Source organism: Vulpes lagopus, chromosome 3 (genome assembly GCF_018345385.1).
Source record: "Vulpes lagopus strain Blue_001 chromosome 3, ASM1834538v1, whole genome shotgun sequence".
NCBI classification, from domain to species: domain Eukaryota; kingdom Metazoa; phylum Chordata; class Mammalia; order Carnivora; family Canidae; genus Vulpes; species Vulpes lagopus.
In genome coordinates, this window is record NC_054826.1 from 7,236,543 (window position 1) to 7,262,732 (window position 26,190).

Genomic DNA, 26,190 nt, shown 5'->3' on the forward strand with positions numbered 1-26,190 from the left:
TCTCTACTGAGTAGGGAACCCAATGCAGGAACTCCATCCCAGGACCCTGGGATCATAACCTGAGCTGAAGCCAGGCACTTAACTGACTGCACCACTAAGGCACCCCTGGTGTCAATATTCAATGAAAATATTTTTTTTCGATATTTTGTTGATATAAAAAGAGATTTCAAATTTAAAATATTATATAATTATAAAAAATTAAGAAATTATTTTAACTTTTCTATATTTAGTTATCTTTTAAATAACCTTATAAAATAAGAGTGTGGCAAATTTTAGCTACTCTCAATTTAATTATAACCCTAACCACTTATTTCAAAATGATACAAGAAATAATATTGGATCATACAAAGGTTAAGTGTTTATCATCTAGGAACAAGCAACTGAAAAAATTATTTAAACTGTGACTAATGAAATTTTAGTGGTAATTTAAGATCATATAGAAAGCAAAGATTTATTGCTAATGGCTTATTTAGCCAATACAAAACCAAAAATTATACAAAATAGAAAATTGTATAAAAAGTATTAACTAATACCCTTAAGAGGTACCAATGAAATTATAAAATCATTTCTCAACTGACTTGTTTTTGAGAAGTCTAAAAGATTTTATTTTTAAATAATGATTTATAAGTTGAAGGTTAAAAATGACATAAATGAAACATCAAGAAAGATATTAGACTTAATAAGACTTCTATGTTTATATATTTTTACCATTAAGATTTATATGTTAGCACACATATAGACACAAAATTGTAGAAATTTAAATGTAGAGGTAATAGTTTTTGAAAACAGGAAATGAGCGATGACTGGGTGGCTCAGTGGTTGAGGGAGTGATCCTGGGATCCAGGATCCAGTCCCAGGTCGGGCTCCCTGCATGGAGCCTGCTTCTCCCTCTGTCTATGTCTCTGCCTCTGTGTGTGTGTGTGTGTGTGTCTCTCATAAATAAATACATAAAATCTTTAAAAATAAAATAAAATAAAATAAAATAGGAGATGTAATTATCCCATAATAAACATGCATTTTCAATTGTGATTATAGATTTTAATTTCAGTTTATTTTTATAAACCAGAACAATTTCAGAGAATGTAATGGCTACATCATTACCTATATCTGTAAGAAGTTATTACAGTTTATATATCCATATATGGATGTATCCATATCCATATGTATATGTACCCTATACATGGAAGTACGTGTTAAAATAGAAATCAGAAGTTGGCAACAAGAAGGAGGTAAAAACATCTCCCCTGTCTCTACATATGAACACTAGCTATTTTATTTCTACTGGAGACAAGTTCATTTTGACCCATTTCCCATAAAACAGGTTACCACAATTATGGGGAAAAAAACACTTTTTGATGTCCAGTATTCATTCTGATGTCCCATATTCAATTTGAGCATATGAAGAATGTCCGGTATTCATTTTGAGCATATGAAGAATAGACACAGATAAGTCATTTATATTTCATCTCCTTAGAGATTATATAATCGGTTTGTATTTTTACTAGGCTATTCTAAAATAACATCAAATCAACTTGAGGGCTTTTTCAGTGATCATGCCATAATAGAATGTGGGATTTTGTGGGGAATGTGTGACACATGGATTTTAAGATATTTAAATAAGAACACCGGTCACTAAGTTGTAATGTTTTCACTTTTTCAGTAGGAAAAAGTGTAGTTAGGTAAGTAACTAAACAGTGTTCTGTGGAAATATGTAATAGGATATTTGAGGTTTGACAAAGGCCTAGAGCTTAGATACTACCTTGGGCAAATAACAAGCAGCACTCCTCCCTGGGGAGACTCTCTGTGAAACGTGTGAGACTGAAATGCTACTTCCTTCCATAAAGATTAAAAATTATTAAAATATATTTTGTTGACTGAAGGAATGTGGTATGCATGAGGGAAAACGAAAGAAAAATATAACAGCCAGTCTTCTCTCCTCTCCTTTCCCAAGGGACTCTTTCCGAGATGGAAAGGATGGAGAGTCAAGTAGCCTAGTTCAGGCACAAGAGGGGACTGTTAATTTACATCAATTTTAAGTTGCATCTTTTCCAAGGGGGAAAGTCTCCTATCCTTAGAGCATGAAATAGGCAGAAAAGAAAGAGAAGATGGCAATTAACTTTATCTGTCTTCTCATTTTGTCCACACACAAAATAAATGGAATTATTTCCTATGTTGTTGTTCAAAGTGCTACTTTTAAACAGTACCTAATTCAGAGGACAATTGAGTGGGTTGAAATACTCTATAAATAACCAAAGTACCCCCAGAAGTCCTAACAAGCTCTTATTGCCTTAGAAGGGGGGGAGACAGAGTTAACAGTAATGTGAAGGAAGTTAAAGGGAAAGTCTTTTTCCGCATAACCACCTTGGTTTTGCACATAACCATCTGCTAGGCTATTGTAACCTAGAACTCCACCACTGCAGAACAGTTTAGTTTAAGCAACCATTTATCGGCCTCTGAGACCAAATGACATTGAACAAACTGATCTTATTAAAAATAACTTCTATTGGAAACTATTGCACATTCAGCCAATTAGATGAAAATTATTAATCATGTTATTCCTATCAATTTGTCAAAATAGGTTACTTTTTAGATTAGAATTGTCTTTGATTTTGTCATTTTTCTTCAATATGCCAACTGTTTTTTAAGTCCAAAAAATATAGTTACTGAACCAGATTCTTTTTTTTTAAAGAGGCATAAGAAAAAAATACCTTGTTTTGTATATTTTGAATACATTCAGAAGTCAGTATTTAAAATGACTCAAATGCTTTGAAAAGATATCTCTTGAAAATCAAATAGAATAACTATAGAGGACGCAATGCATGCGGCAGTTGTAAAGTGGGTAATTTATCTCTTAGAGAAAGCCTTCAACTTATATCATGCTGAGCCTGCCAAGCAGAGGACTATTTGGAACGGTATTTTCAGGGCAAACACTGTTTCATTAAGAAGTAGGTCGGAAGTAGCATTGTCATTTAAATATTCCAAATGAAACATTTCTATAACATTTTCGAATAAAAAAAATGAATCCAATTGCAGCAATTTCACCATTTCAAACAATAGACAGGCTATTGAATTCCTGTTAGAATCTTCAGAAGGAAGAATTTGTGTTATTCCACAACGTAATTTGCATAAAAATGTAACAATGACATTGATGTTTATAAAGAGCATCAAGTGATGTCAAAACACAATACAGTCTTGTGATGGCTCCTCTTTCTTTAATAAAACACATTTGATTCCCAATTATTATTTATAACATGCAGCTTCCTTCTGTGAAGATAGCACTCAAACCAATTAAGAGCATTTCTTTCAGCCATATACACTGGAGCTTTTCAAACAACAAAATGAGTCCACTGAGGAAAAGACTTAAAGAGTTATAAACAAAGCTCATGTAGGAAGAAGGTTTCAAAGGACGAAAACGAAGTCATTAAGCACCCTAAGTGTCGCTATGATGATAAATATAAGTGTAAATCTACGAGTGAATCTTGCAGGCCCTGCTTTGCAATCATTTGCATACATTGGAATATTGATGCCACGTTTCGCTGATCCCATGTATCTGTGTCTGTGTTTCTCCTAAATTCCATCTCCCATCTCTTCTAGGGGTTCTCAATATTTACCTGAAGAAACAGCAGAGGGTTTGTTTTTTCCCCCTCTTTTTGTTTGCGAAAATGTAAACAGTGAAAGCTTTTTCTTCTTACTCCTTAACTTTGGTGGCAACAATAACATCTTATATTTTCTTCAGAGCTTCACAAAAGAAATGTGAAACTTGCTATAGTGTCACTTAGAACATTTTCCAACCCTAAAAAAAATCTGTTTTTTTTTTTTTTTAATTATATTACTGGGACTTAAAGGAGTATGTTTTTTAGGAGTATTTTTTATCTCTGTTTACTCATCCTTCTTAAGCCTGGGAAAAGAAAACATTGAATAAGCCGTTAGAATCTTCCGAAGCTTTTAAGTCCTGTGGGTGCTCACCTGCCCTGGTCTGGCATTTTCACATACAAAAGTGTCATAGAACACAGCAAATTGTGGGGCATTGTCATTAACATCCAAAATCCTCACAAAAACAGCCACACGAGTCATCTCTTTGGGATTGTCTAGAAAAGGGAAAGGAAAAATTCGTTTAGGAAGACACATTTGTGTACCAGAGTTAATTTATGTAAGCATCTTGTGGATATTAAGTGCTCACATAAAAATAAGCATCGTGTTCATTCTACCAACATAATGAGCAAATACAATAAAGAAAATTACTACAGAGCCTAATTAAGTAGTCATAAATTCAGTTATTATTGGCCTCTAGAGAACTACTATTATTTTGGAAAATCTTTATAAAAGCACAATCCAGTGTAATTGAGTTCATATTGTATTTGTGTCCTTACCGTCTAAACATGAGAAAATGAACAAATATTTATTAAATCTTTGTCAAACAGTATTATATTTTTTTTTACTAAGTTTGTGGATAAAGAAATAATTTTAAATAAACTACTAACTTGCCCACGGTCATTAGCTCCTAAGTGGTAGTTGTTATATTACAACTTATCCTTCTGACTACCTTAATCACGAAAAATATTCCAACAGCTACTCTGAACTCTCTTTATGGAAATTTTAGTATATAGCTACTAATTTTACAAGTTGGGTGGAAATTTACAGTAAAATATAAGGCTTTGAATGTTTCAGTAATTGTTATTGGTACCTTGTCAACAATCCAGGCTCAATTTTGTATAACAAAAGTAGCTCAATAGCAACATATAGTATAATGATCAGGATTTTTTGTTTGCTACAAATACTTAAATCAAGAGTATCAAAGTTTTCACATAAAAATATGCATTAAGAATTGTTTTGATTTGTAAATGGAAATTTAAAATATAAATGTCTATTTAGCTTAGTCTTGGGTAACAACCTTGTATTAATCGTAATTACAGTATCTCCACAATGGGCTTTTCTACACACTATTATTGATATCTGAGAGTGTTTTGACATCTTAAATTCAGGTTATATTTATCAGCCTTTGTGATATCAAAATCTGAGTCTTTGGATATAGTTCAATTTTTGTGTCGACTTCAGCAAAATCAAACTGAAGATCAACAGCAAAAGAGAAAGGAGGTAATTAGCTAAAAACAAAGCAAAACAGAACAAAACAAAATAACAGATGAGGTGAGGGACAATAGCAATCTTACTAAATGGCCTTTACTAACATGGGTTATGGATAGTATCAGTTACCCTTGTGAAATTTAACGACTTTCTAATTTTACCCATGTAATTTTCAAATACAAGGGTAAAAAGTATTGTTATACACAGATAGGGAGTATATTACTATTCAAAAGAATTTATTTCTCCTCTTTTCTCTCCATGTAATTATAATGTTACTAAAATAATGAGATCAGCACTTTTAAAAATACTGTGTAAGAACTGATTACTCATCAGGGTAAAAACTAAATCCACAAGGATAAATGGGCTTACAAGGTTGAAGTCCTACGAAGGGAGGCAGACATAATTCTAAATCCATGTGAAGTGTACTTTCTGCCTTCCTTTTTTCAAGAGAAACTTTAAAAGACACCCTTTATTTAACACCCCTTTCCATTCTTAGTCTTTTTCACCCACATGCGTTCCTCTCCCAGGTTCTGATTTCACATTTGCTAATGGATTGCGGCCTATTGTTCATTTCTTAGTATGGGTTGAAGAGTTCAGACCCTGGAGCAGAACAGAGATGCTTGGATTCCCAGATTCACCACTCACTCCTTGTGCGCCCCTCAGCCAATTTACTCCACCTCTCTAATGGCTTAATTTACTCAATATAAATCAAACTAGAACTTCTAACCTATGGCGTTATTTGAAAAATTAGGTAAGTTAATGTATAAAACTATCAAAAACTATTATCAAATTATTAGCGTGTATTAGCACGTAATACATGTCAGCTATTATTACTGAGGTATCTTTATTGTCACTGACACCTTTTGCATTTTCTTACATTACTTGAGAGCTTATGCTCTTTTACTGCACAATAAAAATATATTAATTAGTTTCCCTACCATTCATACAGATCTGAAGAGAACTATATTTGGGGAGAAGTGGAGAAAGGAAAAAAAAAGGAAGAAAAAATTATATCCCAGTCTTTTCCTACCTCCCCTAGTCCTAAAACCATTTACAAATAGCCAGAGTTCACCGACATGGGGTTCACCTACAAATGAACCCACAACCTACCTAGAGCTGCACAGTTGCTATGGGTGTGAATGGTATGATTCTTGCATATTTCCTAGGATGTGCTTTTCATCTCCTTATATAGTTAGCAGACATAAGCAAAATATTTTCTCTCAATGTAGAGTCTGGACATAAAAATAACTCTCGTTGGTAGCACTTCACTTTCTAAGTATGCCACAGAGGCCAAGGGAAGCAGAACAATTTCAGATTTAAAAAAACTACAGTCAGTCCTTTCCTTGACACAAGAGGAAGATTCTCCAGAACGGTAAGATCCTTCCATATTTCCTAGAATCAGCTCTTTGCATCTCCTTATATAGTTAGTGGGCCTAAGCAAAATATTTTGTCTCAATGTAGAGTCTGGACATAAAAATAACTCTCGTTGGTAGCACTTCACTTTCTAACTATGCCACAGAAGCCGGGAGAGGCGGAACAATTTCGGATCTAAAAAACTGCAGTCAGGCCTTTCCCTGACACAAGAGGAAGATTCCTCAGCTTCTTTACAGATAACTCAAGCCTCTTCAAATCAAAAGCTAAATCCACAAGGATAAATGGGTTTGCAAAACACCGGGCCTAGCGTCACCTATTCAAACAACAGCGCTTACAAGAATCTTTTTACTGGTAGATGCTGCAGCTTATGCACAAGTGAAACCATAAGGCATTGCAAGAGGCATCACGGTAGGTGGCATATTCACCACCTGATTCTCTCAGAGCCATGCAAGCACACTCTACTAATAGCAAGAATGTATCAGCAATAAGGGATCTTATCATGTGAAAGCGTTCCTACATCTACACAGGCCTTCCCATATCCAAGAAATGGAGAGCTTCAATCACTATCTAGAAATCCAAGCCTTTTAGGAAGATGCGTCTCTTCTACCTGCGAAGGCCAAGAATTTCCACTATCAAGGAACTATGTGTAGGTAATGGAGCTCTTTGGCCATAAACTTTGCTCTCCCGTTCCCAGGATGTAATGCAATGATCATAGTAAAGTTTTCAGATGTGGTGAGAGGAACTCATTAGTTTCTACAACGGATTTCTACAATCCAATTGTGACCTTAATTTTAGATTTTGTATTCTTCAAATGGCATTTAAAAAATATTTTTGAAGAAGAAAAAGAGAAGTTATTTCATGGTATAATGCACTAAATAATTACCTGAGGTGGCACTTGCCGTATGATGTGAAATACTGCTGTGGAATGTAGAATTAAACTGTTAGAGGCAGGGCTTGAAAACGCATTGGTAAGAAGTCCATTTAAACATCCTTCTGCCCCGCTTAGGGCTTGGCGTAATGCATGCTCACCACAAACCCAGTGCTTAAAATCTAGTAAAAACAATTTCCTATATGCTGTTTCCCTCTCTCCCTTATCCATTTAATACCCAGAACAACATAATGGGCCTCTGACTGCTTGTGGCTTGGCAGGTAGGCATTTCCAGCAGTTACTCCATAAATTGATTTCACTTAAGGGCAAAAAATAGGTTTAGTTCTTAAAAAGAAGAACGTAATTGGCTTAGCTTTTTACAGAATTGTAATTACTTCAACTAGCTTTAGAACTTAAATTTCTCAAAGTCTCTGAAATGGAAAATGCAATTCCTAACTCATTAGGCTTGAATTAGGATCTTGAATCACGCAGAGAGCACAAACAACCATGATTCTGGAATGATCAGATTGGACCCTGTCGGGCATATCTAACTGTGGTGATATGGAGATAGATAATAGAAATAAAAGCTTTTCTTAAAAGAAAAACGAAAAAACAAAAAACAAAACACAACTCTTCAGTTGGCCTTAAAAGGCACGGCCATTTATATCTCACGACGGAAAAAACTGGGTCATATGGGTGGTGGAGGTAATCTGTATTTTAGAGCCAGATTTAAGGAGAAAGTGAAATCTTTGAATTCGTTGTTAATGATCTGCTCAGCTTAGTTCCATCCTTCTGAGACTTTTGGTGACTTGGCCTCATCGTCCTGCTTTCCCAATGCTGGAATGGTGGCTTCAAATAAGTTGACCTTGATGTGCGTTGGTCGATTCAGCCTAGTACCTCAGGTCTGGAATGTATGGGCTTAGTTTTGCACCATGATTCAGTCCCTATTAATGCTTCTTTTAAAAAATAGTTCAAGAGTTGCTTTACACCAGTAAATCACAGAACAGGAATTAGAAACCACGGACAGGTTTGCATGCGTGGACAAAGGGGCTTCAGAGGCATGTGCAATTGTACAAAGCCTCACCGTGAGGAGGGCCTCATGCTTATTTGCAGGCTCTGTGGTTGCCATGTTAAATGTCTGAGTCATTTTCTACCAAGAGGTCTGACATTTCTATTTCATAATGGGCTCCACAAATTATGTGGCAAGTCCTGCGACTGGGCAGTAACCTTTGCAATTAGAGACAGATTTGATTTGAAGCCTGGTTCTGCCTGTTATTCCTTGGATGGGATTTTATAAATTAAGTGTTGAATTAAGTACTGGATCTAGAAATAGAACGACTAGCTTTAAATCTCAGTTTTACTACTTCCGGCATTGTGACTTTGGGCAAGTTACCAAAACCCTTTGGAGCCTTAATTCCTTCTCTGTTAAATAAAGTCAATAGAAATATTAGTAAGAAAATTAATATGAAATTCTTAGACTAATCCCTGGCACATTATTAAGAGTGCTTAATATTCGCTATTGTCACCAATACCTTGGTTTCCTAATCTGAAAAAAGGAATAATACTACCTACGTGTCTGTTGTTAAATGGCACACACCCAGCATTTAGCATTGATGTTAATTTATAGTGCCCATGTAATCAATCTAGTGTATGTAGTTTCCCCAAAAGAGGATATCTTTATTGCCCAATTCTAGACGATTTTTATTAGTCAATATTAAATATTGATTTGGGATACCTATAACTATCCCTTCAATATATACAGAAACTACTGAAGTATAGGTGTTGAGAAGTCATTTTTTTTTGCTTGAAATCAATATTTTATTCTTTTTTTTGTTCAAGATTTTATTTTAGTTTATTTTTTATTTTATTTATTTATTTATTTATTTATTTATTTATTTATTTAAATAACTTTATTTTTTATTGGTGTTCAATTTACCAACATACAGAATAACACCCAGTGCTCATCCTGTCAAGTGCCCCCCAGTGCCCGTCACCCATTCACCCCCACCCCCCGCCCTCCTTTTTAAATTCCAGTTAGTTAATATATAGAGTAGCATTACTCTGAAGCCTTTTAAAAACTTAAGTTAAAATTACAGTTCATGTGTATAATGAGAAGAAATTATTTTTAATAATAATTATATGTTAAGTATTATAAACATGAAATTCATCTTACTGATTTCAGCAGCTATAACAGTAAGATTGTGCCATTGAGATAGTTCACGGTCAAGTGGCTTTGATGTGTAAAGGGATCCGTTTCCAGAATGTATGTTAAAGATCCTGTCAAGGTCGGTATGGCGATCCAAGGAAAATCTGAACATTGAAAGCAAGGAGAAAAACATGGCAATATTACTGGTTTGTAGGAGAAAATGGTGTGATGCAAACACACGCACAGTAACCATATAATAATTTCATAAAAGCACATAGTACTGATGTAGAATGAGGATTGTTTCATTGATTTATCACACACACATGCACACATACAGAACCCCCACCCCTGACATCTTTACCTTCCTCCTCTTCCCAAGGCATGAGCTAGCACTTTGTTCAACATTCAAAATGCTGACCTTCTGAATAGTCATTTTATTAAATCACTATCTATTGTCATATTTGACTAGCTGCTGGGAAGCTGTTGTTTTTTGTTTTTTTTTTTTTTTTGGTTTTGTTTTCCACAAAATAGTTGGCATTACAGGTGGTTACATTACCAACAACTTGACCTAGTAGTTGAAAATACTGTTAAGGAGTTACTGTAAGGATTGAATGCAAAAAAGCATTCCCCGAAGCAGAGTCGTTTTCTTAGTGCTGAAATTGGAGACATTAGTTCATCATAGTAGTGGATGATCAATGTATGATGATGTTTAGTGACTCCATGGCATATACCCATGGAGCTTCAGTTTGTTAAACACATGTACCATTAAAAAATGTATACATATTAACTAGAGATGTTTTAAAACAGAAAAGTTTAGGATAGGAATTTTTATACATTTGTACCAAATAAAGTCTCAGGGGGAAAAAAGAAAAGTCTTAACATATGTATAGACAACAAATTATGCTGCAAATTGATTAAAGGCATTTGTTGGGGGATCACTCTAAAGCCTAACACTGGGTTGATCCATCAGGTTGCTCTAGTTGGAATAAATCTCATTATTTGGATTATTTGGGGGAATTGTCAAGCAAGGTTTAAGATAGTTATGCCCCTCATCACTACCTGCCATTTCACAGACCTGGTGGCTTACAAATGCTTTATAGTTCCTGAGTAAGCAAGCATAATCCTCAAGTTATATTTAATGCTCCATATTGAAAAGAATAAACAAAGCAAAACAAAGATGACAGGTCCAGGAGTAACATGCAGTAATGGCTTATCTTTTCCTAAGCCACAACCTTCATTTATTTGAAGGAAAATTCTATGAAACATTATTTTTAAATTGTGTTTTGTAAGTAATAATACAAAATAAATTTTAAGGAGCCCTAAAACTCTTGTCTCTTTTAATGTTCCAAATCTGTATGATATTTCCAAAAATCAGTTGAAACCAACAATCCTTATGATGGGTTTTGAATAAATTTCATGAAAAGAACAACTTAAGCTGTCAGTACAGCTAATATGATTTTACTTTGGAGGACTGCTTATTTTAGATTTTCATTTTAAATCAGTTGTTAATGGAACAGATCAGTAATTAACAAATCTCCTTAATAAGCTCTAGCCCTCTCTATTAACACAATATGAATGCAGTTTTGCATTCAAACCACATATCTTACCATTCACACATACATTTGCAAAACATTGAATCTCTGTATCTGGAATAATTCACAAATTCTGTCTCAAGTTGACAAAATTCCTTTACTACTGAAAGACTCAATGTAAATTTTACCTCCTCCACCCGCGTGTTCCATGATTAACTAAAGTAGAAGCTTATTTATCCCCTTCCATCCTAAGGTACTTGTACCATTCATCACTAAATACAATATTGAAAGGTATCATTTACTACATTGTATTACGAATTCATTTCAACATCAAAAAGGAAACATCTCAAAAAGGAAATCAAACCCGAAAAGACCCAAGCATCATTCTTGAAATGTGATAGGCACTTGTCTCATACTGAATCTTCTTCCTTTATAGACTGAGAACTCCTTGAGAAATACATTACTATCTGATAGGGGATCCACAAATATTTGTTAAATGGAAAAAAGAATAATTAAATTCTTTGGCATTTTGGCAAATAAGTTTCCTTATTTTTATAGAAATATGACATGAAATTGCAATATGCAAATCAATATAAATCACTATTGGGCTTGTCAAATCATTTTATGTGTCTCTTGTTTTATTTCTTATAAAAGAAATAAAAATTTATAAAATTTTTATAAAAGAATAAAATTTATAAATTTCTTATAAAAGAAATTTATTTTATTGGTTTAAAAGCTAATGACAAAATTTAGAGGATTATGTAAAATTATCTCAAAGATAGAGAGATCCTGGTTCTCTTTCAAACATTATATAATTATGTTTTCCAATTTTCTATTGGCAAATAATTTTTGCTAATTTTCATTCTCCTTTTTAAAATCATTTTCAGAACATTTAAGTAAATCCCTTTGATTATTGCATTAACAACCATAATATGACCTAAACAATTTATAATATGTCCAGTATTATCTATTTCATAAATAGTAAAGGTATTTTATTTCTGATTTTATATATATAAGCATATATATAAACATATATGTATAAAACCTGTATGACCTATCAATATTAACATCCAAAAACATTCAATTGCATTTTCTACATCAAGTTAGCGTAAATTCAATCCTATGAAACTCTTACAGCATAGATTTTGCTATTAATAAGCAATAACATCATTAATTCTGTTACCATATAGTATACATAAATGGATTCTTTCCTTAGGCTTGATTAAATATTTTATTTTTGCTTAAAAATTCTACAGGCATATTTTGACCTATAATAACCATCAGTGTATAAGAGGATGCAAAATCTATTACATTGTGTGGAGAATATCTTTATACTGCCACTTTAAAAAACACTGGATTTAAATGGAACTCTTTTTAAAAATATTATATTTCATTTTAAAAAAGCCACTTTAAAACCGGTAACACAGAACATAGCCTGTTGAGGTCACTTAGGAGAGCTATGCCAAGAAAATGCTTGGAAAGTACTGAATAGGTAAAATTAAACATGTATATTGGTTATATAAAAGCTTGAAAGGAAAAAAATACCCAAGCAATACAGCAATTTCAATGAAGACAAATGGACTGAGGAAGAGGCAATTATGGGGAAGTCACACTGGCAGCTGGGAACTCCACATGATTACCATGTATGTAACCTGTGATGCTCTCTGTGAAAATAAGAAAAGGTAATCTGAAAGGACATAGATGGACCCAGAGCATATAATGGTAAGTGAAATACGCCAGTCAGAGAAAGACAAATACCATATGATTTCACTCATATGTCAAATTTAAGGAACAAAACAAATGGACAAAGAAAAAGAATAAAGAGAGACAGACAGATAAACCAAAAAAAAAAAAAAAAACAGACTCTAAACTACAGAAAACAGAGGGTTCCCAGAGGGGAGGTGGTCAGGAAATGAGTGATAGAAGTGAAGGGGATTACGAGCATGCTTGTCTTGGTGAGCACTGAGGGATATTGGACGTGTCGAATCACTGTTCTGTTCACCTGCAACACGTAACACTGTGTGCTAACTACACTGGAATTAAAAAAAAAAGCATAAAAACAAAACAAAAAAGAAATGTTTAGATAAAATTATATACATCAAATACTAATTTTCATATATAAAATATGACTTCACTTGAAAATGTGGCAGATCCTGTAGAATTTTTAACTTTAACGAGTCAGAGTCCCATGGCATATAAAATTAGAGATTCTCGACATTTTGCTGTTGTATACTTCGGAATCAGAGAAGAGTGTGCTTGGAAATTGTTGACTATCCCTTAAACGCTTACTTGACTTGTCCATGGGGAGCAAGGGGGAGAAAATGAACCTGTTGAGAATAGGGAAGCGAATGAAATCCAAAACTCATGATGTACTAACGGTTTAAAATGAATAGTCAGTTTGATAATCAATATTATATATCTGTATAATATAAATATCTGTATTACTTTAAAAAGGACAGAACAAATGCCAATAAAAAACTTTTGAAAAAAAAAACAACTTTTGAATCTTTCTCATGTGTATGCTTTTATTACATCTCCTATGTTTTTAGGCTGCCCTAAGAGAGCAAAGCGAAGCAAAAAAAAAAAAATGAAATTACTCTGATCTTTCTACAATGCTTTAGTTTTTTAAAAAAGTATTTTTGGATAAAGCCAAAAAAAAAAAAAAACCTCCCTTTCTTTGGTGGTAGTCTAAAGGAGTTTCCAAAATGTGACATAACTGCATTGTAACATTGTTGTAATTATATTCTTTCTACTACAGCTCTCAACTTCACATAGTGTTTGACAACTGAAAGCCCAAATAACGAGACTTGGTTCCATTGTCGCACAGGTGCCACAGTGCCCTTCATCTGTACCCAGGTCAGAACAACAAATATGGTGAAGAGACAGATGATACAAGCTAGGTTTTAGGCTAAGAGGCCCCGGCCCCCAAACATTCAGAGACAATCTAAACACTTGTGCTCATCAGGTTTATGTACCCCTTACAGAGAGACTCCTACATCTCGATGCATTAAATGCTATAAATAGATGTTCATGATCTCTCTATTTATTCTAATTCCGTTTCTTTCATCTCAAACATAGGCATAATTACCTAATGGGGCTAGAAGTAGAATCTGGGTCCCTTGCCATCACAGTACCAATGATCGTGCCCACTTCAATATCTTCGTGAACTTCAAACAGGTAGGAGGATCTGCTAAAAACAGGTGGTTCATCCACATCTTCTACAGAGATTTTTACGATCGTCGTGTCTTTAAATGGTCCCAGGTAATAAAAACGTGGATCCACATGGGTGTTTTCTGCTTCAACCTTCAGAGTATAAAGTCTTCGGCTCTCATAGTCAAGTGGCTGTATAAGTAAATAAATCATCAAATTAGAGTGAGGGAAATTGGATTATAAGTCCCTTTCAAGTTACAGTGGGATTTTTAAAGCCCCTTTGAGTTCTATTAAGTTGTTCATTAAGTGTAAACAATTAAAAGGAATCAAAAATAATAAGATAACCTGTACCTATCAGGGTTCAATTTTTACTTTTCAGGTTCTCAATGTGTAATACTTCAGAACACAGGAAGATTAGATTTTTACATCTTGGACAAATTAGAAAGGGTCTTAAAACCTAGCTTATAATGTGGTGACTCATTAAAAAAAATGGGCTGAGAGATTGTGTGCTTATGTGTGCCTGGGTGTGTGCGGAAGTGCTGGCAACTGCTTCATGTTTGTAAGCAACAAATCTGGTCATATTTTTACATTTATGCTGTGGTCCTGTCCATTCAGTTTAATGGTGTGGGCCTAACTCAACTTTACAACATTTCGAAGACTAAGAGAACTTTCGACAGTTGTATGAAACACGCAAGATAAGAAAGACTTTAAAAAAAATAATAAAAAATAAAAATAAATAAAAATAAAAAGATAAGAAAGACTTTGAGTAAAGAGCACAGAGAAAAACTCTGATAGCAAATTAGTCATTGGGTTACATTATGAAAGAAAAAAGGAGAACGTAAACATCGATGTAGTTTGACCATCAACAAGTGTAAAGTCAAGCTCCTCCCTTCTCACGCCTCCAAGGTATGTTTTGTTAACAGGGAAAAAAAAGACATTGTTGAGTCAGATTCCTTCCACCTTCCTTTTTCATCTGATAAGGTGTAGATTCCATTTGCATTACTATTACTTTCCAGTCATGAAAATCAACAAAGAAGGTGCTTCCTCCTTTGCTGGTCACTGTCCATTTAAAAACATTTGTTGTGTACCTTGGCCTTTGCAACAGCATCTCTGGATAGTTTTGTGATTACTCAGTGCTTCAGTGGTTACTTCATGTTTTTAGGACATGTCATTAGGATCTAAGTTTTATTGAGCCTTGATTTTCTTTTTTATTATAATGGTGGTACTGACTACAAGAAAAAAAAATGAGTTACCTTTAAACTGTATCACTGAGCATATGTTACCAGAAAAGTTTAATTTATGTAGCAGAAGGGAAAATGTGAACAATTAAATTATCTTCCAAAATATGCTCTTTTTATTAGCAACTCTAATTATTGCTTCATACATCTGGATAGATGCCATGCTACTTTTTATGCCTCCAACTGTGATGATATATTGCCATTATTAGCTATTAACTGCTTTTTCTTAAGAAAACAATGTTATTTTGGGGGAGGGTTAATAACCTGGTTCCTAAATAGAGTCACACGTATATTAATTCACCTTTTGAATTTTCTAAGACCTCGGGTTTCATGTTTCAAGCAACAAAAGCATTTGGTCGAAATGTCCGAGGAGATCTTTGGCCTGATGTTTCTCATACTTGTGCACAATATAAATCACATTTGGACTGACAGTGATGTCTCTCAATGGTTAATGCATGAGCGGATAGCACGTAAGGAAATTTTTATTTGCTGAATTTATACCGATGCCACGCACCTTTTTCACAGTTATGATGCCTTCCTGTGTGTCCTTCTCAGTTATGATGTCAAACATATCAGTCCCATCACCATCAATAATTCGATATTCAACTTCTGCATTTTTCCCAGTGTCAGCGTCAGTTGCTTTGACGCTCCCAATGGCTGTGCCAACTGGGGAAGACTCAAGAACACGAAGGTGGATGGTGTCTGCAAAAAATATAGAAAAGGGAGAAAGAGAGATAGAGAGAGAGATAGAGATTTCTCAATAGAATATTCAAAGTGAATTATGTATGAGAAAATATTATAAATCTTGAACTCTACACCAATGTTGACTGATTAATGAGTTGAATACACATGATTCAGATAAGACTAAATTAAGGTCTAGAAATGTAAAAAGTGGAATTTGAGGGCTTGGGCCTGTGCATATTACAAATAGTGAATACCAGCCTCTAAGAGTGTTAACAATTCTGGCTTGAAAATGAGCACATTGTCTTTTTTTTTTTTTTTGCACAAATAACTACTAGAGATGAGCTTTGACTGCAGAGAGGTACTCGTGTTCATACAAGCACCATGAATCCCAGAATATACAGTGAAAATTTATATTTAATTGTTTTTCCCTCTGTTGTATTTAGTTATTGACTATTGTTAGGTTATTTCTGCTAAAGGACCGAATGTCACAAAATTCTGTGAAATCAGCTGTTAGTAGGGAGGAATCCTCTTTCTCTTTGTGGCAGGAGAAACAAAGGATGGTCTGTGGGAGAAATACAAAGAGGCCGTTCACAGTGTCAATTCTGACAAACTCCCCTCTATTCCAGTGCAAAACAGGAATTTATCTAAGCCTCCAGCTCACCTACTTGTGCTTCCAGTGGGAACCAACCTCTTCTCCTAGTGAGATTTATGTTCTAGCATCTGACCATAAACTACATATTACTGACAGATTAATCGACCTGAAGCACACTTCTGATTGGAGCACCTTCATGCTCCTAAACCTCACAGAATTCTCCTGAATAGACACAAGAAAGCCCAGACCTCTTATCCAGTTACGCTCTTTCTTGAGTGTATCTTTCTCAATGTATTTTCCTTTAGTCACTTCTATGAAAGATTTTCACCAAACTGGACTTTTCAAAGTTTTCCTGTCTAAATCTCAATTTCCTAAATCTCTCTCTGTTTTCCATGTGGTATTTCCCTCACGTAAAAGTCTTCTCCCACTACCCTCTTATAATCACAATGGAATTTACCAGATTCGAGAAAATGGTGCTGTTACAGTATTACGGTAAGTGTTTGGAGGCTGTGCTCCTCAAAATGCACATATTGACGCTCGATCCCCCATTCAGTACCACAGAATGTGGCTGCATTAGGAGAGAGGGTCTATAAGGAGATAATTAAGGTTAAAGGGGATCATTAGGGTGGGCTCTAATCCAATATGGCCAGTGTCCTTACAAGAAGAGGAGTTCTGGACACAGGCACAGAGCACATGTGAAGACACAGGGAGAAGACAGCCATCTGGAAGCCAACCAGTGGCCTCAGAAGAAACCAACCCTGCTGGTCTTGGGCCTCAATCTTGGACTTTTAGCTTCAAAATCTGTGAGAAAACAAATTTCTGTAGTTAAAGCCACTCAATAGGGCTGTTATGGCAGCCCTAACCACCTAACCCAGGCACCTCTGTCTGTTTCCTTTGGGATGTCTTTTCATCAGGAGACAGCAGTAAGACTTGGCTTCCAGTAACCCCCAGTTGGTTTCAGACTGTTTTTTGTTTGTTTGTTTTTACATTTTCCTCTCCATCTATTTTTGGTAACACATTATTGAAAGCAACTCTCAACTCATTGCTTGGCTACTGTACTATTGGCTCTCTACCTGCATGTTCAGATGGCTCTCACTCACCTCCTTCACATGACTGCCTCAGAGGCTTCATCAATAACCTTGATGAATATAGGCTTATTGAAAAACTAATCCTACTCATTCTACATATTTCTCACAACAGCTACTCATCATATTCTTTATTACCTTTTCAGAACATTGATCTTATGGATAATTATTCAGAGCTTCAAACTTCTTTGATTGGTCCCATTATTCTTAAAACATACATAAGCTGGCCTTCCATAAATTGGCTTCTCTGTCTTATTATCCTTTCTCTTAACTAATATTCTCCACAATACTGTCTCTTTTTAGGTTTAGGTTTTTCCAATATGTTTTTCTTATTTTGATTTTCCACATAACTCTTTGCCTGGCAACCTCTGACTCTTCCTCTTGAAAACACTATTTCACTATACTTCCATCACAGGACATCACCAACTCAACCTATTTACTACAAGAACTTTCTTTAAAAAATTAAATTTTATAGCAGCAAAATAAATGGATAAATTGATTTATTACACTGTAGTAGAGGTAGCTTTATAAAATATAATAAGAATATCATTGCTCTACTGAAGCCACATATTATTGATGTTAGGATAATTTTTTTAATTTCATTATTTAGTTTGCAATGTCTCTAGAAGTTCTTTCTGTTAAAATCTTCAACCATGATTATTTACTCTCAGATCGAGAGTATATGTGAAATATAGCCCCGATAATACCTTTTTTTCAGGTAATGATTAACCAGCCCAAGAACATGGAATATATGGAATATTTAACAAAATAAATACAAATAATATGAATTATTTGATTGATATGTATATGAAATCTGCACAAAACTCTAGAGAATACAGATTTTTTTAAGTGGACATGAAACTTTGAATCCCATTTGATAAGTAATCAAATTATTAGATATCTTTGAATACATTTTAACAAATCAGTATCAACTAAATTCTCTGATCATGCTACAATTAAGTCAGAGGTTAATATGAAAAAGATCACTCCCAAATACTCATATTCATGAAAAGTTAAAAGAAAAAAAGTAATTTCTATGTAACTGATGGTTCAAGAAATATACAAATATAGAGATCTAAAAATAATTGAAAAATCAATGAAAGGAAATTAAAACATGAGGCATAGAAAAAAATTCTACTTAGAGAAGAATACTTATAACTTTATGTGTTTTTATACAAAGAAAAGACAAGCTGAAATTAATAAGCTAAGCATTAAACATAAGAACTAGGAAAGAAAGACATAATAACCATAAAAGAAAAAAAAGTAAATAATTACGATAAAAACAGAAAGTAATCAAGTTGAAAACAAATATAGGAACAAGAGAATAAAAATGTCAAAAGTTAGTTTTTTCAAAGGACTCACAAAATAAATAGATATGATGAAATGATTCATGAAAAAGAAAGACCAAAAAATATCAAGAATTATTTTTTAAAATGCTACTAGAGAAAATGTAGTGACTTAAGCGATTAGAGTGTATTATGAACACTAGTAAGTCAATAAAATTAGCTAGTTAGCTAGAGTGCTAAATTCCTAAAGATAATTAAAAATATATCAAAGCTACTAAAGAGGAAATAAAGCATGATTTAAAATATGATTTAACACATAATATAATATGTAATATATTATATGATTTAAATGATCCACCCTCCTAAATATTAGCACCTCAAATATTTTGAAGGAACATTCATAAAACAAAAGATTCCTTATTTTCTGTTCTTTTTTTCTTTTTTAAAAATTTTATTCATGTATTCATGAGAGACACACAGAGAGAGCCAGAGACACAGGCAGAGGGAGAAGCAGGCTCCCTGCAGGGAGCCCAATGTGGGACTCGATCCCAGGACCCTGGGATGAAACCCTGGGCCAAGGCAGACATTCCACTACTGAGCCACCCAGGTGCCCCTGCTTTCTGTTCTTATGTAAAGTCTTTTGGAGTAAAGTAAATGAGGCCTCTTCCCCACCTCATCATGAGATCAGTATAATCCTGACACCAACACCAGACAAGAGCCCAGGGGTTATATAGTGTGCACTAAAATTCAAGATCCATCACATCGAATTGTATAACATTCAGCAAGTTCATTTTTAATTTTTGATTTACCATCATTTACATTAAGTTTAGTTTTGGGGAAATGCTATTTTAATCACTTCACTATTAACTAGTTCTAGACCTTGTTTGGATTTCACCAGCTTTCTCATTAAAGTCTTTGCAGAGATCCTAATTTGCATTCGGTTGTCATGTTTTCTTACTCTCTCCAATCTGTGAGAATTTTTTAGTCTTTCTTTGTCTTCTATGACCTTGACACCTATGACCTTGACACTTTTAAGGAATACTGATCAGTTCCTCTGTAAAATGTCTTTCAGTCTGGGTCTATATTATATTTTCTCATGATTAGATTGAGGTTTTGCATTTTTGTTGACAGTACACAGAAGTGATCTCTTCTCAGTGTATCATATAAATATATCATGGAGCATAAGATGTTAATATGTCTTGATCACATGGTTAAGACGGTATTTCTGTCAGTTTCCTCCATGACTAATAAGTATTTTTTAAAATAATTAATGCATATCTTGGGAGATATACTTTAAGATATGCAAATATTCTGATTCTCCTAGAAAATCTGCACATGGATTATAATATTGATCTGAGATCTTATCTGCAATAATTAATACTGTGATTTATTTATTTATTCATGAGAGACACAGAGAGAAAGGCAGAGACACAGGCAGAGGGAGAAGCAGGCTCCATGCAGGGAGCCCGATGTGGGACTCGATCCCAGGACCCCAGGATCATGACCTGAGCTGAAGGCAGACACATTCAGCCACTGAGCCACCCAGGCACCCCTACTGTGATTTTTTTAACGATGATTTTCTATTTTGTTGATTCTTTTCACATATTTTTATCAATACGGACTCAATGATGTTTTGTTTTATACTATGTATCCTAATCCAAAAATATCCAATATATCATTTTCCGCAAATTCTTATAGGTTTATCAATGGGTGACCTTTTAGGTTGTTTATGATGTCTTTTCAATATGCTTCCATCATTGTTTAAAATTAATTTCTACACTTAGCATGGGGCTGGAACTCATGACCTACAGATCAGGAGTCAAATGCTCTACCAACTTAGTCAGACAGGTGACGACCCATCACTTTATTTTTGAGTACTTCCTTAATACCTGGCATCACAAAATGTTATGAGTTCATCTTATATTTTCTCTGACCAAGCCCTATAATCAGCTATATCTCAAGTCTTTTGGTGGAGATAGAGCCATAATTTTGAATACAATGTGGTATTCAAAACTTACAATAAATGGAATAACTTTTGCTTCATAACACGCAAATGTGTCAAAAAGCCAGAAGGAAGGTAATGATTTGTATTTGAAATAAGAAATCTAATTATATTTTTGATATAAAAATAGAAATAACAGTAGCGGATCGCCTTTTAACTCGTTAATTGATCTTGGTTTTTAAAATAAAATATCTGTATCCTTCAAAAGGAATCTAGAGTGTTTGGTTTATAATATTAATGTTTAAGTTTCTACAGCATAAGGGAAAATCCTATACTATAATATAATAAAAATATTTTAAAATATTATAATATTAAAATTTATGTTATAAATTCATTCTTATAACTAGCTGTACATCTTTATTTTAATTGTTGTTTCTGGAAAGGTCTCAAATTTTATTCCACTAGCATAAAACACAACCCTAATGCCCAAACACTGGCCACCAGTGTTCTCTATAACATATAGTAAATTTTCTTGGAGATTTTCTGTTCTAAATTGGAGGAATGGAAAAGAAAGTAAGATCAGGATTTCTTCAGACAGAAATTGAAATGTCAGATTAACGGGATCATAGAAAAACACAAAAATCAACTTCTTTCTATTCATCATTTTGAAAATTTTACCATCAATAGTATAATAATTTAGTTGATTAAAAAAAAAAAAAACATTAAATCAGGCTTCTGGCATTGCCAGCTAGATAATTCAGTTCAACTGAAAAACAACTGTGGATCATATACTAAGGTAGAAATATACGTTTGAAGGTATTTAAAGGTATTAAAGAAGTACAAGCCCCGAATTGACAGAAAATGAGACCCTACAGAAGCAAACAGAAAACTGAAGTCACATTTTGGCCTGAGGATATTTGTTATTTCTTTAAAATTGACCATGATTTTTATGCCCTTTTGAAGCAAGGTGTCCATACATCTACCTCCAAGTAATCTAAAAACTGGTTCACGACACAAATAGTCTCCTTGATAAACCAGGACTAGTGTTTTGCATGGAGCATGATCTAGACACAAACCACCCTTCATAACATTTTATGTCCATATTATGGGTTCAAATGACCCTAAAGAACTATAATTTTACAGACATAAGAATTTCAACTGCTACAAGTGAAAGACGGCACAGTGGCATCCATCAACACAGGATCCTAAGGCAGCCCACAGTTACTTTAGGGAGAATCCGTGTCAGGATGAGAAAACCACTGAAATTATGCTACCTGGGAGGACCTGTCTTCACTGCCCCTTGCCATACTTTTCTTTTTCAAGTGCTTTTTACAAAAGGGAGACATTAAGACAAAAGAAATATTATAGCTCCGTGAAAATAGAGTTGTAAATATTTGCCTCAAAAAGACGCAAAGGAAGGAAAATGATGGAGTTAGATGCCATAAGATCTGGAACAACATATCAAATGCCTTCAGTGCCTGCTGTGATGCACACATACATGCACACATAAATACATATGGATACACACACATACATGTGTATATATATACTTGTACATTCATATGGATCTATATATTCTTAGCACGCAAATGGTTCTTTAATATTTTTTTTTTCATGCTTAAAAGATAGCCATGATGTTTAATGTGGTACTGGGACACTAGGCCACCAAGGTTCTTTAATATTTTAATGGAATATTTCATCAACTATCTTTACAATTAAGCTTTTGAAATTTCCTAATGAAGATTAATGCTGCCCCACCAGACGGTTACAGGTTTCCTTGCCTTGATTATGACAAGATCACTTTTTCGGATTAACATCATAAGTGTCCTCTCATTTTCCCTCATGTTTCAGAATAATCCTTAAACTACAAAATATTAAGTAAGTCATATCTGTACAATAATCTTATTATTTTATTGCTAAAGACAACTTTAAAAAAAAAAGATTTTATTTATTTATTCATGAGAGACCCAGAGAGTGGCAGAGACATAGGCAGAGGGAGAAGCAGGCTGCCTGCTGGATCCCAGGACCCTGGGATTGTGACCTGAGCCAAAGGCGGACACTCAACACTGAGCCACCCAGACATCCCTAAAGACAGCTTTAACCTACACAGGAGGGTGATGACACAGAGATGTGTTAATTTCCAGCTTTATTCTGCAAAGGTCCCTCTTTAATTTCCTTACATATGCAAAAAATTTAGTTAAAAATTCTAAGCCAGTATCTTTTTGGTTTTGCTCAGCTCACTCACACACACACACACACACACACACAGATTGTTTCTAGAACTTTAATTTACAAGTAAAAGTAGGCCAATAATTTAGCAATCCTTAGTAAGGGAAAGATTTCTAAAATGAGACAAATGATTAACAAAACATAAAATAGAAGTTTGATAAATCAATTTATGCTCTAATTAACCACTTCTATAAATACAAGACAATATAGAGAAAGTGAAACATGTCACAAATAAAGAGAAGAAAATTATTTCATATTCACAAACATAGTATTTCTGAAGATCCATAGAAAAGACAGACAAACCATCAGAAAAATTAGTCAAGGAGTGAACGGCGAACAGTTCATAGTAGGGGAAACAAAAAAGACAAACAAAAATATACTGCATTTTAATCAAGTGAATGCAAATTAAGGCCATGATGTGATACTATTTTATACCTACTAAATTGGCAAAAATTAAATGCGACAAAACCAAGTATTAAAAGTATGTGGTATAATGAGAACTATTATGCAGAGCTGATGGGTATTAAATCTGGCACAATGACTTTGGGAGATGTATTAATTAGCTAGGGCTGTTTTAACAACGTGCAGAAAACTAGGTGGCTTAAAACAATGGGGATTTGTCTTCAGTCCTGGAGCCTGGAAGTCTGAGATCTGCCTATGTGCCAGGGCCATGCTTTCCGTCATGGCTATCTTTCTCTATAGAGAGAATCCTCTCTCTTCTAGCTTCTGGGTTTGCCGAAAATCCTTGGTGTTCGTTGACTTGTAAAACATCATTCCAGTTACATGGCCACCTTCTTCCTGTGTGTTCACATTGTCTTCCCTTCGGGAATGCTTCTATGTCCAAACTGCCCCTTTTTATAAGGTCTCTGGTCATGTTGGATTAAAGCCCAAACCCTAAAGACCTCCTTTTAGATTGATTACTTCTCTAAAGACCCCATTTTTATATAGGGTCACATTCTGACATACTGCTGTGTAACAAATTTAAAAATATGCTTTTTAGGGGCACCTGGGTGGATCAGTTGATTGAGCATCCAATTCTTGGTTTCAACTCAGGTCATGGTCTCAGGGTTGTAAGATCCTGCCTTGTGTCAGGCTCCACGCTCAGTGTAGAGTCTGCTTGAGAGTCTCTCGCCCCTCCCTCCTTCTGCCTCTCCTCCACTCGTGATCACTCTCTCTTCCTCTCTCTTTGCAAAATAAATGAATACATCTTATTAAAAAAAGAAAAAAAATATGTATATTTTTTAGGGGACAGAATTGAACCGTTCATAACAGGAAACAATATGGGACTATACAATGTGAAGTTAAATAGTAGCATAAACAAAATCCAGCAACGCATGTGGGAATAGTTGAAGAAATGCCATATGGAATTACTATTTGTAAGATAGGAGAAAAAAAGAAAAATAAGAGAACTCAAATGTCAGACGGCATGAGAATAGGTAAATAAACTTGTTACAGTGTCTGCGTGGCTCTGTCGGTTAAGGGTGGGTCTTCAGCTCAGGTGACCTGGGATCGAGCCCCACACCAGGCTCCTGCTCTCCCTCTTCTCCCTGCCTGTGTTCTCTCTCACTATCTCTGTCCCTCTCTCAACAAAATAAACAAATGAATTCTAATTTTCTTACTGAAGATTATGATCATCTAAGGAAGGAACTTGTGAACTAGAGGATAAATGGAAGGAAGTACACATCATTGAAAATTAATAGGTAACTGTGAGTTGGGAAAAAAAAAAAAAAAAACGACATGGATTAAAATGTCAATGGACCTTTCAAGGTAACCCCTGATGCTAGAGAAACACTGAGCAACGTCATCAATAGCTGTTGATAAAATTATTGTGGACCTCATCGGCATATTCATCAAGCATGATAACCGGATAAAGGTAGTTTTAGACTCAGGAAACTTCCCTCCCTTTGGGCCTTTTAAAAGATCCTAATGAAGAATGCATTCAGGAAAATTAGGGGCTAAAACGAGATATGGGAATACATGAGATCTAGACAGTTTTGTATCTAAATTACGAAAGTAAAAAAGGAAAGTCTGAGATGGCAGGATTTCCTGAGCTATAAAGATCGCCAGTCTATATTGGAATGGGAATGCTGAGGACTCTAGGTGTGTAACCCTACAGCTGCCAACAGGAAGCTAAATGCTATAGGGCTGCTCACTGACAAACTCTGAGCAGCTGTACCCACATTAAAAGCACAAAGCTGTAATATCTTGGAAAAAATACAACTTTGCTAAAGAGGATCTCTAATATTCAATAGTTGAAATTATTGCATGGGGAATAAAATGTCTGGCTTTGTCTCCGAGTCGCTTGAGAGCCAAAGTATTCTCTATTAAATATTTTGGCACAAAAGATAAACATTTTACATAGTTAAAGCATAGTATTTTGATAAGCTCATTTTGAAAATTGCAGGTTTTTTTAAACACTTAAAATCTATCTATATATATATCGTGCTTCTATTGAAAATGCTATTGGGACAGAAAGAGAGAGACAGAATGGTGGATATAAAAAATATAATCACATATTGTTTAAATTTGCTAAGATAAGCGGTAGAGAAATGGGAAAAAACACGGATATGATTACATCTGGGGGATAACTGGTTGGAATGTTCCTTGAGCTCTATTTTCATTGATTGTGAAAGGAAGTCAAAAGGTGATATATAAAATATTTCAACAAATAATAAGAAGACATTGCTTACGGAATTGTAGCTTAACCTAGATGAACTAAAAATAACAGTTTAAAGTTGTTTTCTGTGACAATTAGAGCTACAGGTGAGGAAGGATGAAAGAGGTGGCTTCTGTTTCTTTACTTTTTTAAAAAAAATCTATAAACTTAATACTTTGATGCAAAATATTTTTAAATATTTCACTAGAAAACATTCCTGACGTTTTTAGAGATTATCAGGTTCTGGTGAAAGATTACCACATCATGGACCTTCTTTTAACAGACCGAGAAAGAACAAAAGAACAAAACATTTTATTGTTTCATTA

The 26,190-nt window shown here is 34.4% G+C and overlaps 1 protein-coding gene across 2 annotated transcripts in view; it reads right to left on the reverse strand.

Annotated features, from left to right (window-relative positions):
* LOC121486358 (cadherin-10) overlaps window positions 1–26,190 on the reverse strand; it is a 175,723-nt gene that overhangs the window by 11,958 nt on the left and 137,575 nt on the right. For both annotated transcript variants that reach the window (XM_041747222.1, XM_041747221.1), the window contains exons 6-9: window positions 15,905–16,092; window positions 14,091–14,344; window positions 9,498–9,634; window positions 3,967–4,088 (exon numbers count right to left, since the gene is read on the reverse strand). In XM_041747222.1, the coding sequence (XP_041603156.1) occupies window positions 3,967–4,088; window positions 9,498–9,634; window positions 14,091–14,344; window positions 15,905–16,092 (701 nt within the window). The remainder of the gene's footprint in view (window positions 1–3,966; window positions 4,089–9,497; window positions 9,635–14,090; window positions 14,345–15,904; window positions 16,093–26,190) is intronic.